Genomic DNA, 17184 nt, shown 5'->3' on the forward strand with positions numbered 1-17184 from the left:
GAGACTTGGATACATTATGAAAAATTAAGGGACCTTCATGAATTATATTGTCTCAAGCCAAGTCATTTGGATTATCCTGTTTCTATCATGTATCTAATCTTCTCCTTGCGGTAACATTTGCTCAACTTATTTATATTAAAAGTTACTCGCCCCTTTGCATGTGTTAGTTTTGTTCCTAGCATGTGCTTGTATATGGTGTGCTTCCTACTTGGTTTATCTTGAGAAATCAAGTCTATGTATGTTGGTTTGCACACGATGTATTTTGTGTTTGTTTTTTAGCCTGTTGCATCTTGTTGGTATCTTATATGGCTCTTATGAGAGATTAATGGAATATTTCATTTTGGGAGAGTGATATGCCTTCATGCATGTCACAATCCTAAAAATATGTGTACATGAGGAATACCATTTAGAATTAATATTGAAAGATTATCTAGTCCCTATGTGATATTTCATCCTCATGAGAAATTCAAATTCATAGACTTGGAAGCAACATCAGTGCGAGGTGGCGTTGCTCTAGGCGACAACAAAACAACTCAAGGCGAAACTACTCCCAACAATGATGAGACGGCGCTGCTTTATCTCCTCTCCTCTCACCCATGTGAACCGTCTAGCCCATCGTGTGCTGCTACTACTCATGTGAAGCAACACATGCAGAAGGCCTTCACCTCGATGGCAACACCTCCATCCACAGCTTGGCCTCTTTCGTCGAGGAGGGTGGGCACAATGTTGTGCTCCTCCTTCCTAGTCTAGAGGTGGAGGCAAATTGGAGAGGCATGAAATCAAGAGGAATAGGAAGGGATATGACACTGTGACTGGAGAGACGCGGAGACCTCTTTCCCCCTCCTTACAACTTATCCAGTCGCCCAATCAGTGGAGATAAAGTGAGCTAAAGCTAAAGCATCAAGCACCACTTCCAATCATGGATAGCCTCTAAGGGCTCCGTGGGGTGCCTGAGTTATATCTTTAGGTAGCCCTCGAGTATACCGCAATACAATCTTCAAAGGTATGCAATGTAAACATATCATCATTTTTGACACAAAAATTAAAGAACATATACTAAGATACACCATGTTTAGGCGGGACTAAACCTATGCAATTGAGGTGGGCTAATAGAGGATTTTGAATAAGGACATAATCAAATAACAAAACAAAATTGTGCATACATATGGTACAACGCAATTCTAGAATTTTTTTCCTCAAAATAATGTTTTCTTAAATAACTATGTTGTAAAACGTGAACTGTGCTTAGAGAGGTCAGACTCTACTCACGGTAGTACTCCCTCCATACCCGTTTCCCCCACTCACTGCTCCATCTTTGGAGGCATGCGGTCTGAAACATGCTTGCATACCGTGTGAAAGAGGAAGAGGCGTCTAGGTTTTTATTGCGTAGCCTAATTACCGCATGGGTTAGCAGAAAAAAGGATTTCCATGAGATTTCATTCCATGAGTAGGTTCCAGCGATTTACTAATTAAGCCCTATAATCCGGTATGGAGTCAGTAGTAAAGATATATCGCATCCTAGTTTATTTGTGAGATAAGGAGGCTCATCCCTCAAAAAAGAAAATGTATCTCTGACACGCACGTTTCTCCAGGAGCACGTGAACCTGTGAACTCCTAGAATCAGTAAAGTTACGGAGTACAATAAAATCTTAACTCACAGTAGTTCTTCAAACAGAGTTACAGATAATAGCATAAAAAGCTCCAGTTTATTTACAACAGGCATAATACGGAGTACATAGGCGGAAATTCGTCTTGGCTCCCGGGAGCATTTGCTCCCGGATTTTTGGGGAGCAAATTTTCTTTTTCAAAACTTTTCAAAAAATTCCGAAAAAAATCATGCACATACCTGACCATGGCACGCACTACCTTGTGAAATTTTGCTGCGAAATGTCATCGTATGCGTTCTGGGAAAAAATGACAAATTTCCATATCTGAGATTCAAATTTTTGGATCTCATTTCATGTCAGAAATTTGTCATTTTTGTCCAGGGCGCATACTATGACATTTTGCAACGAAATTTTACACGGTGGTGCGCGCCATGGTCAGGTACATGCATGATTTTTTGCGGATTTTTTTGATAAGTTTTCGATTTGTTCTGATTTTTTGAAAAAACCGGGAGCAAATGCTCCCGGGAGCCAAATCGTACATAGGCATTAACCAAACTGCGATTCTTACTGCACTACGACATACCTAAGTCAGAGGATCACATGCCCTCCAATACTACAGAGTTCAAACAACAGAATAAAGGTCAGAGGCTCATATGCCATCCAATAGTACAGAGTTCAAACAGCAGAATAAAACATAGCAACCTACAAGTACAGTCATTCTCAGTCAAAGACAGTACCCCAACGATAATCAAATGAGTAACCAGCTGGAAGACAAGCCTGCCTATGGAAGAAATCAGTATCCTTCGGGCTATCAAGAATGGCACTCCAATTGACCTTCACTTGCAGTTTGCGACCACCGTACTCCCAAACAGCCTCCCGTAGAGGACATTTTAGTGCGACAACATTCTTATAGACCTCTTCATCTTCCTCTTCCTCTTCCTCTTCCTCTTCCTCATCATCCTCATCATCATCCTCCTCCTCATCCTCCTCATCATCATCATCCTCAGGCTCAGTGTCTTCCTCATCCTCATCCTCGATCTCATGATCAGCATCAAGAAAACAAACATACAGCACCAGTTTTTCACCTTCCTCAAGCGCAGGGTCTCCTACATAACCGTTGACAGCTACCAGGTTACGATTTAGCGCAAGAGCGCCATTTTCTCTCAACAAGCCCTCGCTAGATGGCACACTACTATCATATAGAACTGTATGCTGCATATAACTTCTAGTAGTCCCAGCTGTTATTTTACCATTGAAGTGGACAAACGGGCCATCGTGCTCTTGTTTGACACTGACTTCAATGCTAGCTGCCACTGGAAGGTCCACATGTTGCAATACCAATTTCACTGTACTCTGGAAACTAGGTAGCTGCAAGATGATGCGCTTGCGATCTGCTTTGCAAAAATACGGTATTACACCTTTGCTAAACTGCACCTCTTTGTCAGGCTCATCCTTGTCACTGACCTTTAAATCGAACTCAAAATACATAAAACCTAATGTAACCAATGCTCGGCATGGACCTGTCAGAGCTAACATATCCTTCTACACAAGGGTTTAGAAAACCAGTGAGAATCAAAACATTACTCCATGAAATAAAACCTCATAGCCAGATGAATTTAAAAGATTTCAAAATTATACTCAACATCACTTAAACTGCTGCACCACTGCTCCTAGAACTCCTAGACATCTATGGCTTGTATGGTGAAATGAGCAAGACATAATATTTTATAACTAGGAACATGTCAACATTAAGATACTTCCTGATTCACAAAAATAAATCCAACTTTACACAGGAACTTATTAAACATGTGACAGGACCTGAGTGGAGAAATCTGACAGAAAATGGAAGGCAGAAAGAATTGATGAAAAATGTGTTGCTTGGTAATAAAAAGGGAGATTATTAGGAAGCTATATATCGATAAACAGAAGATTGGAGATGATGCTACAATGTTCCGATTGAAATGTATTCGAAGTGTTCAAATTGAAATGGAAATCCATTGAACTCTTTCTTGACAGTGTATCCAATAAGTATCTTAATCATGATATTTGCAGCAAAGAATTATTTCAGTGACAATATACTAGACTAGAAAATTCATTGCATTCGACTAAATATATAATGCCCCAATCCCAAAATGTAAGGCGTCTAAGATTAGTCAAAATTCAAACCCTACCAACTTTGGCCAAATACTTCAGAAAAAATATCTACATCTACATCATTAAATAGATACATTAATCAAATATATTTTATGGTGAATCTATTGATACTTATTCAGTATTGTATAAACTTGGTCAAACTAAAAATCGTTGACTTTTGCGTAATCCTTGGTCGTCTTACATTGTGGGATGGAGGGAGTACATGGGTCAGTTAACATTACGGGTACAATTCAAGGTGCAGAGCAGCTTTACAAGTAATGAGAATAACTGCATCATCCTGAATTCGTTACAACAAACATGGAACTGAGTGAGCAAATAGAATTTAAGGAAACTCTACCTCCGAAGTGATAGTCTGGGCATCCTTTCTTTCACGATTGAACAGATAAACACATTTGTAGTCAATCTCATCCCTGGCGATAACTTTCCCATAAACCTTGACCGGGTATCTGTACCGTGGACCAGCTTTGACAACCCTAATGGAAACAACGTCGGTGCAATAATTCGCCAGCTTATAATGTGCATCTGCTGTAACATAATTAGTCAACCCCGTCTCTGGGGATGACAATGAGGGTTCATACGGTGGCCCAAGTTGAGCAGTAGCTGTAAATCAATCAAGATCAGAGAACACAAATCAGAACAAACAAGGGGATGAATGCTTCAGAATCAATAGCTAAACCTAGAGGCAGTTGTGATATGTGAATATAGAGACTCACACTCCTCATCAAGGTTGAATCCGGCCAGGTGGAAGCTGCAGAACCTGCTAGGGACACGAACCTTCCTCTTGGGATCGTAGACCATGAGCTTCTCAACTGCTTTCTTGTGCATATCATCCATTGTAAACTGATCCAGCATTTCCATCATTTTACCAAAGAGGGGTTTCTTACCGCTGAGCGGCTTTAACAGATCATAGCTGGTCGGATCAATGTAATTACGTCTGATGCCATCGATGAGCTCACGGCCCATATTCTCGACGGCCATATGATAGACCCGCTTTTCAATATCCGTCATCTCGACAGGACAATCACTCTTGAGCTCGAGAAGATATTGATTCATCTCATATATGTCGTTAAAAAATCGGATGACCAGTTCCTCCTCCGGATTGTTGACCCCGACCTGCATCTTGCCGAGGAAGGAGTAGTGAGATTTCGTTGTTTAATGTGGATAAATAAAACGAATAAAAAGAGGAGGAGATTAATCGAGAAAAGTACCGTCGTGAAGATTCGATAGCGGCCGCCCAACCTCTCTTTCACGCGCGCCAGCTTGAAGCTCAAGAAGAAGGGAGAATTCTCGAAATACTTAACCATGTCCGACACCTTGCCGAGGAAGGAGGAGTGAGATTTCGTTGTTTCATGTCCATAAATAAAACGACTAAAAAGTGGAGGAGATCAATCGAGAAAAGTACCGTCGTGCCGATTCGATGGCCGCCGTCCGAACTCTCGTGCTCGCCCGCCATCTTGCAGGAGAAGGTGTGAGAACCAATCGAGAAAAGTACCGTAGTGAGGATTCGATTGCCGGCGCCGCCAACGCCGATGTTTCAGAGAAGCGATTGGATTGGATCGACTGTGGGATTGGATCGATTGCGGCCTGGGAGGGAATACGGCCCCCACCCCCGGCTAGTGGAACGGTTTGGGCCGCCGCCCGTTAGCACCCAGATGCGTTTGGTTTCCGGTTTGGTTTACTTCGGTTTTGGGAAGATACAGAAAGGTGACGTCCAGTTTTTTTCGTTTTTTTTTCCTGTTTTTTTTGGTTCACGTGGTTTCCTTTTGCATTTTGGTTTTCCTATATTTTTCGTTTTTATTTTATGTTCCTTTTTTAATAATTTTTTTAGATAATATTAAAAAAAATTAAACCTTTTTTCCTAAATATCTTTAAGATTTTGAACATTTTCTTAGCCGTGAATATTTCTAAAATTTGAAGAAAAAATCAATTTAGAATAATTTAAATTTTGAATGTTTTATTGATGAAAATATTTTAATTTCATCAGTTTTCAGTTCCTGCTTGTGTAGGTAAGGAGTTCTAGCGAAACTCAATCTTGCCGATCTAAGTGTGGTGTGTTTGTTAAATAGTGTAGGTACGCCGATCTGTCATGTTAACACTCGGTACTGTATATGTATAACCTGATTTCAATACTGGATACTTTGGTGTCAGCATTATTACTTTGACACTCACATAGTGTACCTTATTTTCCTTATGTGTTGAAATGCCGTAGTTGGTGTTCTCATAGGTCCCAGGCATGCCAAAGAAAAATTATATGTTTGAATCTTGTAGGCTCATAAGAACTCAAAACTGACATAACTTTTAACAAACTGAATCGAGTTATAGCATCAGGTTACAAAAATGTACAGGAAAATTCCATCCTCCTATGACCAAAATTGCTGCCAAAGATCAGAAAATACAGTTCATAATACTCTAGCTCATATTAGGTACAATAGACATTCTCATAGATGGGCATAAGTACATTATGTCAGCTGCGATCTGCAACTTGTGATACTTCTTTGCTACATTTCCTGGTGGCTTAGGCATCGCTCATTGACCAGCTCCTAAACCATGTAGATGCCTAACTGGAATTTAGTATGAAGTGCTCGGTAGTAGGAGTCAGAAGCTATTTTTTTTTTTGGCTGGGGCAAAGACATGATTAGGATTTCTTTAAACCAATATAGAGGTGTAACAACATCAGTAGCCTAGTTGGGTCTTTTAATTCCCTAGATCGATTGCTGTAAAACAAATTATCAGTCGAACCAGACACATCTTAAGTGAGCAATAACATTGTAATTGAATCTGTTAAGTTCGATCGTATGCCTTCTCCAAAATGTAAATAGGTTGGTTTGTGTGTGCTTGTGCATGAATGCGTTGCTATCTCAAAGTAATATGATTCGCCAACACCTAGTTCGTCTACTGATTGTGCTCGCACTGTAGTATTCTTGAGTAGCTTTTGGTAGAGTTTTTTTTTGGTCATCCCATCCCCTTACAACAACCACTAAACTAGTATTTGGTAATTGCTATTCTTCCAGAGATCATTGTATCATCGTGTTGGCAAAGGTTTTATGGTACAAACTGGATATTTTACTGTTGGTGATGTAACAGGAGAGTCGGTTTATGGTTTGAAGTTTGAGGATGAGAACTTCATTTTAAAGCATGAGAGAAAAGGAATATTATCGATGAATAATGCTGGTTGCGACACAAGTGGATCTCAGTCTTTCAGAGAGTAATGAATGGAATGAGGATGATTCGCTCTTGTGAGCACATTCATGTCGGAGAAGCTGACTGTCCCACAGCTGAGGCCGTGATTTTTGATTCGGAGACCTTCCTGAAGACGCTGATGATGGAGTTGTGATCTTTTTCAGGGATGGTGACATATATGGTGACTGGCCAAATGAACTCGATGAGAAGGCTACACAGGTGACTGAAATTATCTTGTACATGAGTCTTATAAATGAAATCTGTTGTATATTCAAGTTTAACTAAATTCTCGCTTTAATGAACAGATGATTATATTTGATATCATCTGACTTGCATATACATGAAATTTGAACCTTATTTATTGTCGTAGGATATTACAACAGTATTAAATCTTCAACTTACAAGCCATCTGGTCAAAGTTAGGATCTCAGCTTATGCCATTCAAGGTTGTGGGATCTGTTGGGTGCTTTTCTTGTACCTCTGCCATTTTCATTCATCCAGTATATTTTAAACTCAATCTGTATCACGGGCATGACATTTCAAAGAGGCTGACGAACCAAGGATATAAAAGAGGAGGCAGAAGAGAATATAAATCGGCAAACTAGGCTTCAAGGGTAATCTTCCATTTACTCCACATGTTGTAATTTGATGCATGAATTGGACGAATTGCTACCCACCTTGCTTATATTATTTCAACATGCTTAGATCACAATTACATATTATGTGGTGTTATGAAACTAAAAATCGATTGACCTGCTTATAAGTCCCTGGCTTGCATCCTTGTGTAGATAAGCCAACATGAGAAATGAAGGGAATTCCGTTACTTTAGGGTCGTAATAATATTACACATAAGTGTTATTTTTTAGATAAAGTATTTATGAGCAAGGACCACAAATCTGGCTAAATTCAGGGCCGGCCCTTGGGGGGGTCTGGCGGGGCGGCCGCCCCGGGCCCAGGAAAATTAGGGGCCCAATTTTTTTTATATAGGCTTATTATACATTGCAGAAAAAAAGTAAACTTTTTTAGATGGGCTTGGATCTATACTTTGGGTCTTTTATAAATTAACAAAATCACAGAGGGTCTATGTTTAATTTTTGAAGAACAACACGAGCACTTCGAGCAATCCAGATGAGTTGGTGCTAGTTGTTATGGAGGAACAAAATAATGTTGATGTAGAAGATGTTGTCGGTAAAGAGGACGATTATTATTTTTATATAAATATTGCAGTTGGTATACTTAAAGTATTTATTTTTCATCATTATACTGGAAGAAAATTATAGCAAGAGGGGCCCAAAATTTTAGTTCTGCCCCGGACCTTCGAAATCTCAGGACCGGAATTTGATTAATATCTTTTAAAGTAGCTTAAGAAGAAGTGGAACCCATTAAAAGAGTGAAATGCATGTACGGTCCCTGAACTCGTCGGCCATGTCCAGGATGGTCCCTAAACTCACGAAACGCACCAACACGGTCCCTGATCTTGTCCTACATGTCCATGTACGGTTTGAAATACGTTTGACGCTCGTATCTGCTAATGTGTAAGTGTTCAGCCCCACCACGTTCTTCCCCAAACCCCAGAAATCCCTCAATCGAGTGACTCCCCTGTCAGCTTAAACCCCAGATCGACCCAGATTTGAATGTAACAAATAAATGAACAATTCTTGCTCACGACTGTCATATATTGCCCAAATTTGCAATATAAGCAAATATCAAACAAGTCTAGAACTGTCTTGTTTTTTCCCGGATTTGATATATAAGATAATATTGAGCAATTCTTGCACATAACTGTCATTTTTTTCACAGGTTCGCATTGAACAAATCCACATATTTCATAGTGAAAACAATATAGCACAAATCATTTGTTCAACAAGGACTAATCATGGCAGCAAAATGAGTAATACATCAGTACCACACATAGAAAAAATAACAGGTTTTACTTGACACTTCAAACATCAGTGCACTAAACAAAAGATGGAATAACTAACATCGGTAGTTTTGAAAGAAAAAATAGAAATGCACTAAACACCAGGAGGAGGCCCTTTCAGATAATCAAACACAGACACTTTTCTTGGCAGTTTGTAAGGTGCCATGTTGGTGCTGCCGCTTTCCTCTCCCGTTTTCCGTTTATTTTCACAGAGGCCTTGATCCTGGCTTGTTAAGCTTTTAATTGAGCTTCCTGGAGCTTGTTAGCTTGTTCTGCTACTCTCATCTTCTCCTTCCAGGCAAATATGCCTTTTCTGAGTCAGTTTTGTCATGCTCATCTCTGAGAGATTGATGTTTTGCCATTTCAACTCTATGCATTGCTTTCTCTTCTAGTTGCATCTGCTTAGCAATGGAAATGACCTGCATCAAAAGAGAAGTAACATCTCTTGAAGTGCCCTGCATCATCCAACAACAAGAAGAAAGTGCTCCCTTGATTTTATCTCCTTAGCTCCTGTCTAAAATCCCACAACCGATTGTATTGGGCAACCTCGTCTCCATAGATGATGTCAAATGCAAATTTCCTTGCTCTTCCTAGCTTACCTCTTTTTGGTGTCATTTTCCAATCTTTCTGCACTAGCTGACCTAGACCCTTCAGTGTCATCTTCTCATTGGCCCTTATCTCTTCAATGTAATGGTTGCCAATGTATCTAGCTGAAAATGCCCTCACTTGCCACTTTCTCTCACAACTGTGCTTAGTTGTGTGTCTCTTGACCATAATGGCCTTAGATCTACTATTATCCCTTGAAGCATACAATTCCCAGGGGCATCCTTCTTCACATTGAGCTAAAATCCGTATCTTGTCATTTTTTGGAAATTTGATGTTCTTCCGCAACAAATGACTTGAAGTTGAACCTGAATATTTCATCATCTGAATCTGCATGCTCAAAAAAATCATCTTCGGAATTTTCACCTTCCGGAATCACTACCTTTTCATCCATTGGTTCATGATCTGCATATTTCTCATACAAATCATCATCTCCATCTTCTATATCATTGTCACTGTCAATGATATCCGGAAGATAATCTGAATCACTATCACTACCACTGTCCCCATCATCTTCATGGGCAACATCTTTGTTTGAGCTTGAGCCGCAACACTACTTTCTGTCCCTTGTACGTCAACTACCTGAACAATAGTTGAACGCCCTTCTTTCACCTTCGACACCATGCTCAAAGCATCTATTTGCATTCCTGGTAACAACCAGTACACATCTATCCTTCCTGCTGTCTCATAACCTAAATCCTCAATTAGATCTTCAAGCCACAGAGCAGACCAACTATCACAATCACAATCATCAAGGCAAACCTTTGTGCCATGTACATATGCCTGTTGCATCCAGAACCAACAAAATCACCCCCGTGAATCACCTCTAGAGTGAAGTTGTCACTTCCTTCCTATGCAAATTGAACCGAAAAATAGAAAAAAATGCTCAAAGTTCATAACTTTTACCCTTCTTAAATCCTAAACCATGATACTTTAATCCTACAATGCTATGTACCAGCACATGTAACAGTCATATATACAGTAAACTATCTCTCAAATATCCAAATTTTTTTTTGGCTTAATTCGGACATAATCAAACTCACCGTACACAAGAACAGGGTCGCCGTGCGGCCGACGAACAGGCGCCATCTCCAGCGACCAAGATGATCATCTTGCTGCGCCCCACGGTCACCGTCGATCACATCCTTCACCTCCATTGATCACCTCCGCCGCCTTCGCACGGTTACATGAATCAAGCGTTGATCGTGTTCCCCGCCGCCGTTCGTCGCCCACTCGAGGACTCCGTGTAGTTACAAGAATGGAGCGCTGATCATGTTCCCCGCCGCCGTTCGTCGCTCAATCGAGGACTCCGCGCAGTTACAGGAATCGAGCGCTGATCATGTTCCCCGCTGCTGTTCGTCGCTCATCTCGAGCGCTCCGCGCAATTAAAGGATACAGAGGTAGCGGTGGGCTGATTTTGACCGTCTGATACATTTGCAGGGGGCTATTGCAAGTTTGACATGGTACGCGTTGAGGTGTGGCCGTCGTGGGTCGTACAAGGTTGGCTCAGTACGTCCACTACATTGCCACGTCACATTCATACGTATTTAGGACCGTATGTGGACAGGAGGACCTAGTTCAGGGACAGTTTTGATACATTTCGCGAGTTCCAGGACCATTTCCGACACTGCCGACAACTTCTGGGACCGAGCATGCATTTCACTCCCATTAAAACCATCCTATTAGTGTTCCTTGGGACTGTGTATTTCCTCCAGATTTACTACTCTTGATACATATATGACCGTTTCTGTTCTAGGCAACACACTTGACCGCATTTCCCAATAACAGACAACTGACAATATGCTTGTCATGCACTGCTTGTGTGCTTGCCTAAATAAAGGTTAAAAATTTCAACTGAACTAAATTGCAAAAAAGCATAGACCAGACTATTAGAATAGGGAAGAAATATAGTTACCTAGACCGCTAAAAATACTGCACTCATCGTCATCGTCATGCATTGTTTCTTCCTCTTGCATGGTGTCCACGTTATCTCTGTATGTAAGAAACATGTTAAATAAGGCAACACATATAAATATGTGGTGTGAACCAGAAGAAAGCTGCTCTTGTCGAGCTCGATCGAGTCTGTCGTGACCACTGACTCGCGATGATTCGGACTTGGGACAAACAAAGCGAGCACGACGACGTACGATGCATGTTGCAAGTGCAAGTGCAGCAACCAAGCAAGCAACGAATACCAAAGCGTGGCCAGCGAGGCGCTGCCACGTCGGCCGTTCCTACGGCCCAGATCCCTCCCGCGACGTCGGTCCAAGCGATCCCAGCCGTTGCGCCGACCGAGGCCACGTCATAGGCCCACCTCCCGCCCGGCACGACGAGCTAGCTATCCCCAAATCGGCGCCCACCGGCGCATGATCCGCCACCACCTCCTCCTCCCCGCCTCGCCGATCCCGGGCCGGCCGCCGCTCTCCGCCTGCCCCGCACAAACCCCGACCCAGACCGCGGCCCGCCGCCTCGCGCCGCTCGTCCTGCTGATGGATCCGGCCGCGCCAGCCCCCGCCCCCGCTCCCGCGGATGCCGACGCCGAGGCCAACGGCGAGAGTGGCGGGTACGCGGACGACTGGGAGTTCGCGGACGCGGAAGCCGGGAGCGAGCCCGGGATGACGCCGGGGGGCGACCAGCCGCGGGAGCTGCCCGAGGAGCTCGCCAGGGGCGTCGTCTGCCTCGAGTGCGTCACCTCGCCCGAGGCCTTGGAGGCCGGACAGGACCCTACCTGCCGCGTCTACCTCGTCGGCACCGCCCATGTCTCGCAGGTAATCCTCCATGTCGAGCCTGAATTCCAGGTTTTCCTTCCATCTGGGTTGTGTCAGAGCTCCTAGTCCTACGCGTTTCTCTCTCCTGTAGTTTCTCGCAATCTACATTTTGCATTGAGTCTAGAAACTCCACTGTGCGCGCATTTGTTTCAGTTTTGGGATGATTTTACTTTTGAAGCAGACAGTTCTGTCGATCTAAGATTTGTGTCCAAAATCCAAGCACAAAAAGTAGAACTACAAAACACAGGGACATGTACCTGCATTTCCCCCAGTAAGGTACATATGTTTTTGTGTCTACTGCAAGTTTGGGTGTGTTACACACTTACACTGCAACAAGGGCTTTAGTGAATAGTAATATGTCCCGTAGTTCTCGGTGGCTTCCATTTGAATGCGCATTATGTGCTAAAAGTAGCGCCGATCATCAGGACAACTAGTCAGCTATACATTGTTAACTCGCCTGTTGATTTCATTGCAGGAATCATGCGATCAAGTGAAAGCCGTCATCGACTACTTGAAACCTCAGGTTTCTTCCTTTCTTTACTCATCATATATATTTTATGAATTGCTGCTGGTTGGCTGCCTGCTTTATGATGTTGTTTTCCGTATTGGAATTGACCTTGGAGATGTTCCACTAATTTCTTTGGACCCATTTTGTAAATGCAGGTTGTTTTCTTGGAACTCTGTCAAAGCAGGATTGCCATTCTGAAGCCACAAAACCTTCAGGTATGGACATCTGACAAGTGTTAGAAACTACAGGAGGGAAATGCTTTTACTATAATCATCATTGGCTCGTCAAAATTAGCCTGTGATGTAGAAATTGAATCACCAGGAAGCACTATCAGAATTCGAGTCTTTTGGGGTTTGATCTTTATATACTATTTCCTCCAGTGGTGTAGAAAACCACTTAATGGCACGTGCGAAGTTTTCCCAAGAGATATCTCTAATAACAAGTGTGATTGGATTAGATGAGTGAATTTTTCCCAAGATAAAGCTGTTCAGACTTTGCTGGTAAAAACAAACTTCGTTCAGAATTTAACCTGCTAAGTTAGTTGACAAAATGGGCTTCAGGCTGTGGATGTGGCATTGCATATTCTCAGGGACACTGATCATGCCAAGCACTGTTACATAAAATTATAGTTGTATTGTGTTTTCGCTGGATTATAAATCGTTTTAAGGTTACTCGTGGTTGTTCATGCATGAACAATAGTTCTCTTGGTATACTGTTTTTAGTTTTTACTGATCCTTCATTTAAATGCTATACCTATTTTTGTTATTGAAAACAGACCATGTAGATTAATCAACATGTCATCTACAGTTCGGCATAAACTATTACTGGGTGTCATCATTTCTTCTAGTTCATCATTCGATCTGATTTTACCCATAGGTTCCTACCTTGAATGAAATGATTGACATGTGGAAGAACAAGAAGATGAACACTTTCGGGATTCTCTATAGCTGGTTTCTTGCAAAGGTACTGCACTGATTCATGTTGTGCTGACACTACTTTAATCATTTTTCATGGTAGCTGACATGGATGTTGCTTTTTGGCACCAAAGGTTGCTAGCCAGCTTGATGTGTTACCTGGAGCTGAGTTTCGAGTGGGATACGAGGAAGCAATGAAATATGGCGGCAAAGTTGTCCTTGGAGATCGCCCTGTCCAGGTATTGAACCTAGTTTTTGAGTTTTTTTTTTCATTCAGAATGGCACTGGGTAAAACAAGTTCCATGAAAGGATCTACACTAATAAGCAACTGAATGATTATGCCAATTTATTCCCATGTGGATAAATATGAATTTTATTGTCGCTGTTTTTTGTGCCCTAATACAGAGCTTAGACAATATGTTTCAGTGATTCAAGTGAATCAGTCATGTACATGCGCCGTTAACCTTTTCACTTCCCATCAATACAAGAGTTGAGACCAATGTGATTGTACTGATACTACTTTTGATGTCTGGAAAAAAATGTACACCTCGTCAAAATGATGATCACATCTGTCTGCTAGGATCAATTATAAGCTACTCCCTCCGTCCCATAATATAAGATGTTATTACAACCAATATATGAGTATGCTGGTTGTAATAACATCTTATATTGTGGGACATAGGGAGTAGTTGCTATGGCTTGCCCGCGTCTTAAACTTTTAGTTTCAATCTTCTAATTTGGTGTGCCATAAACTGATGAGGTTGGTTTCGGATATTGGGTCCAAAAGGTTACATGCATCTAGTTACTATGGTGTTGCGCTATAGTATGATTTGCTTTTAGGGATAATAGTTGAAGCATCACTAGAGTTTGTATTATGTTAGTTTTTGTTCCTCTTTACAGCTGCTTCTGTTGGCATAATATTATTTACGTTGAGCATGTCAAATTGGCCCTTGCGCTTCTGAAACCCTTTTACTAGCAGGTAGGTTCATCTTTAATTTTCATAAGCACTGAACTGATGTTATCCTATCGTTATTCTCTTTTTTTGTTTGAAGATCACTTTGAGGAGAACCTGGGGGATGATGTCATTGTGGCACAGGACTAAATTTCTGTACTACATTATTTTCCAAAGCTTATTCTTACCGAGCCCTGAGGATCTGAATAAAATGGTATGTTGTCTTAGGTGATACAGTACCTACAGTGAGCACTTATATAGTCTTTTTCTTGTTCTGTAGATGCCCTCAAGGTTCCTATTGTGTGAGCTAATATAGTATAGTACTTTGTTGGTTTTAGATCAAATGTACAAAAGACAATTACTTCGCTGTATTCACATAGCAATACCAATGCTTGTTTATACAGTTAAAGGATATGGATGATGTTGACATGCTAACACTTGTTATTCAAGAGATGAGTAAGGCATTTCCTAGTCTGATGGAGACACTTCTACATGAACGTGATATGTGAGTTCCTTCAAGACTACTTTACTTCTTTCTGTAAACGATTTATTGTTGTTATTTTCACTGTTACAATAAATGGTTAAGCTTAAGTTATTGATATTTTTTGTAGGTACATGTCTTCCACATTATTGAATGTAGCAAGGGAACATTCTTCAGTAGTGGCAGTTGTAGGAAAAGGGCATGTTTCTGGAATAAAGAAAAATTGGCAGCAACCAATTGAGGTTAGATTTCAACATTTCGTGTGATATACTTTGTACAAACAAGAAATCCACTGTCTAGTTTTAGATTACTGTCTTGGTTATTCTGTGCTTAATTTTCATGGAGAATTTATCTAATTACTTCTTGTAGTGCCCATGTTAATTATCATTTTTCCTTGCAGATGCAGAGCTTACTGGAATTACCAGTGACTAGGCAAGGTCCTTCGAAGATGAAAATTCTGGCATCCGTTGGAGCAATAAGTGCAGTAATAGCATCTGGAATCTATATATGGGGTAAAAAATAACAATGTATGCATTAATGCCTCAAGTGTTCTTTCTGGCATGTGTAGTCTCAGAAGAAAATATTAGTTCGTACTTATAGGTGTTCGTTTATACAATAGGTGTAATATCTGAAATCGAAGTTAAACAAAAGAAAGAACGATTTAACTGCATTTACTAGTCTGGCTATTTCCAAAGCTTTCAGAGTTTACTACTAGCTGGGTTTTAAACCTGTGCTCTGCTACGGAGATCTCCAGGGACACATGAAGTTGAAAATTTAGAATAGGAAGACGATTTGACTGCATTTTGTTATCTGCGTTGAAAAAAGGGCGCCGGACAATCTTACATTTTTGTATGTGCGTCTGCGCTCATTGGATAGTATTTAGCTCATGTTGTTTCTACACGCTAGGGCCACTGTACGATTTTTTACGAAAAAAGAGGGCTTTATGTGCTCTGGCCATATTTGATGTCCAAATTCTGGTTGACCAAACACGTGGTTCGTCAAACTATCTGTCTACTAAGATTAGACAAATTTCTAGCTACACGCACTAGTCGTCACTCGTCACTAGGGGCGCGTTTGGTAGGCTGTGAGCCCTTTGGCTCGCATCGGCTCAGCAAAAACCGGCCCGTTTGGTTGCCTGTAAGAGGTATGTGTTGTGGCCCAACCGGTTCTCAAAGCACCCCTGGGACAGGCCCTGGAGGAACGCCCGAATCGGCAGTTTCTCCGGGGCTAGGCCCGTTGTCGTGCGATTTTGCACGCCCGCGTGCAACAGTTGCACGCGTGGAGAAGCGCGGGAGACATCGTGTTGCCTTGGTCCTCGCTCCCCACTTCCCCTCACCGGTTCAGTCTTCTCTCTCCCCATTCACTCCTGTCCCATCAACCGCCGCCATGGCCTCCTCGCCTCCTATGCCTCCGCCATCGTCTCCAGCGCCGACGGATCCAGCCGTACGGCCGTCCGCAACCAGGTCCACCGAGGCGGTAATGCGCCTCATCTGCGAGTACGAGGCCGGAGGCGGCGACTCCGGGGCTCAGATTGATGCCGGCCGCGTGCCGGTGATGAATCGACCATCACCGTTCGCGAGCATGAGGCCCGCCGGCGTCACAACCCAGAGCGCCGCCGTCCTGGCTCTTCGAGCCGCCGGGATTCGACCGGCGGATCCGTCGGGGACGGGGGTTTTCCCCCCATCCCAACTAGGGTTTCCGACCGCGAGGGCGGCCGCAATAGCGGGCGGTGCTCCGGGCTCCAGCAGGGAGATGGAGCCCCCTCCGGGGTTCACGTCCACCCCGATGCAGTCGGCGATGCCATGGGGCATGCCGTGTCCGCCTGCCCCCTATGGCGCTCCTCCCGTCCCGCCGCCGCCGGGGTTCACCCGACCTCGTGCTCGGCGCCAGACGTCAGCACCATCGGCGCCCAGCTTCCCGACCGCTGCACCGCGGCCGGAGCTGAGGACCTACTTACCGGCTACGCCGCCTCCTCCACCGGGATTTTCTCCTCTTCCTCCTCAGAGAGGGGCGCAGGCGATCCACCCAATCGTAAGTACATTCAATCTCCTTGTCGCTTGTACATGTGAATGTACATAGGTTTCATTGCAATGTGA

General features: G+C 42.7%; 2 protein-coding genes across 3 annotated transcripts; one reads left to right on the forward strand and one right to left on the reverse strand.

The window, feature by feature from the left end:
• Window positions 1–2168: 2168 nt before the first annotated feature.
• Window positions 2169–5416, reverse strand: LOC127327312 (uncharacterized). Of its 2 annotated transcripts, none has more exons than XM_051354090.2 (5): window positions 5164–5416; window positions 4970–5074; window positions 4475–4880; window positions 4099–4361; window positions 2169–3149 (listed from the first exon to the last, which is right to left on the reverse strand). In XM_051354090.2, exons 1-5 carry the CDS (start codon window positions 5212–5214, stop codon window positions 2328–2330), a joined length of 1647 nt encoding a protein of 548 aa, XP_051210050.1. In that variant the 5' UTR covers window positions 5215–5416; the 3' UTR covers window positions 2169–2327. The 2 variants fall into 2 exon arrangements, with proteins under 2 accessions (XP_051210050.1, XP_051210051.1); XM_051354091.2 differs by having other exon boundaries at window positions 4475–4874; window positions 5164–5415.
• A 6373-nt stretch (window positions 5417–11789) lies between these two features.
• Window positions 11790–15758, forward strand: LOC127327309 (uncharacterized). The gene is made up of 9 exons (XM_051354088.2): window positions 11790–12233; window positions 12709–12756; window positions 12897–12956; window positions 13618–13704; window positions 13790–13894; window positions 14708–14821; window positions 15012–15112; window positions 15219–15330; window positions 15489–15758. The coding sequence occupies exons 1-9, from the start codon at window positions 11832–11834 to the stop codon at window positions 15609–15611; spliced, it is 1152 nt and encodes a 383-aa protein (XP_051210048.1). The 5' UTR covers window positions 11790–11831; the 3' UTR covers window positions 15612–15758.
• Window positions 15759–17184: the final 1426 nt, after the last annotated feature.

Source organism: Lolium perenne, chromosome 1 (assembly GCF_019359855.2).
Source record: "Lolium perenne isolate Kyuss_39 chromosome 1, Kyuss_2.0, whole genome shotgun sequence".
NCBI classification, from domain to species: domain Eukaryota; kingdom Viridiplantae; phylum Streptophyta; class Magnoliopsida; order Poales; family Poaceae; genus Lolium; species Lolium perenne.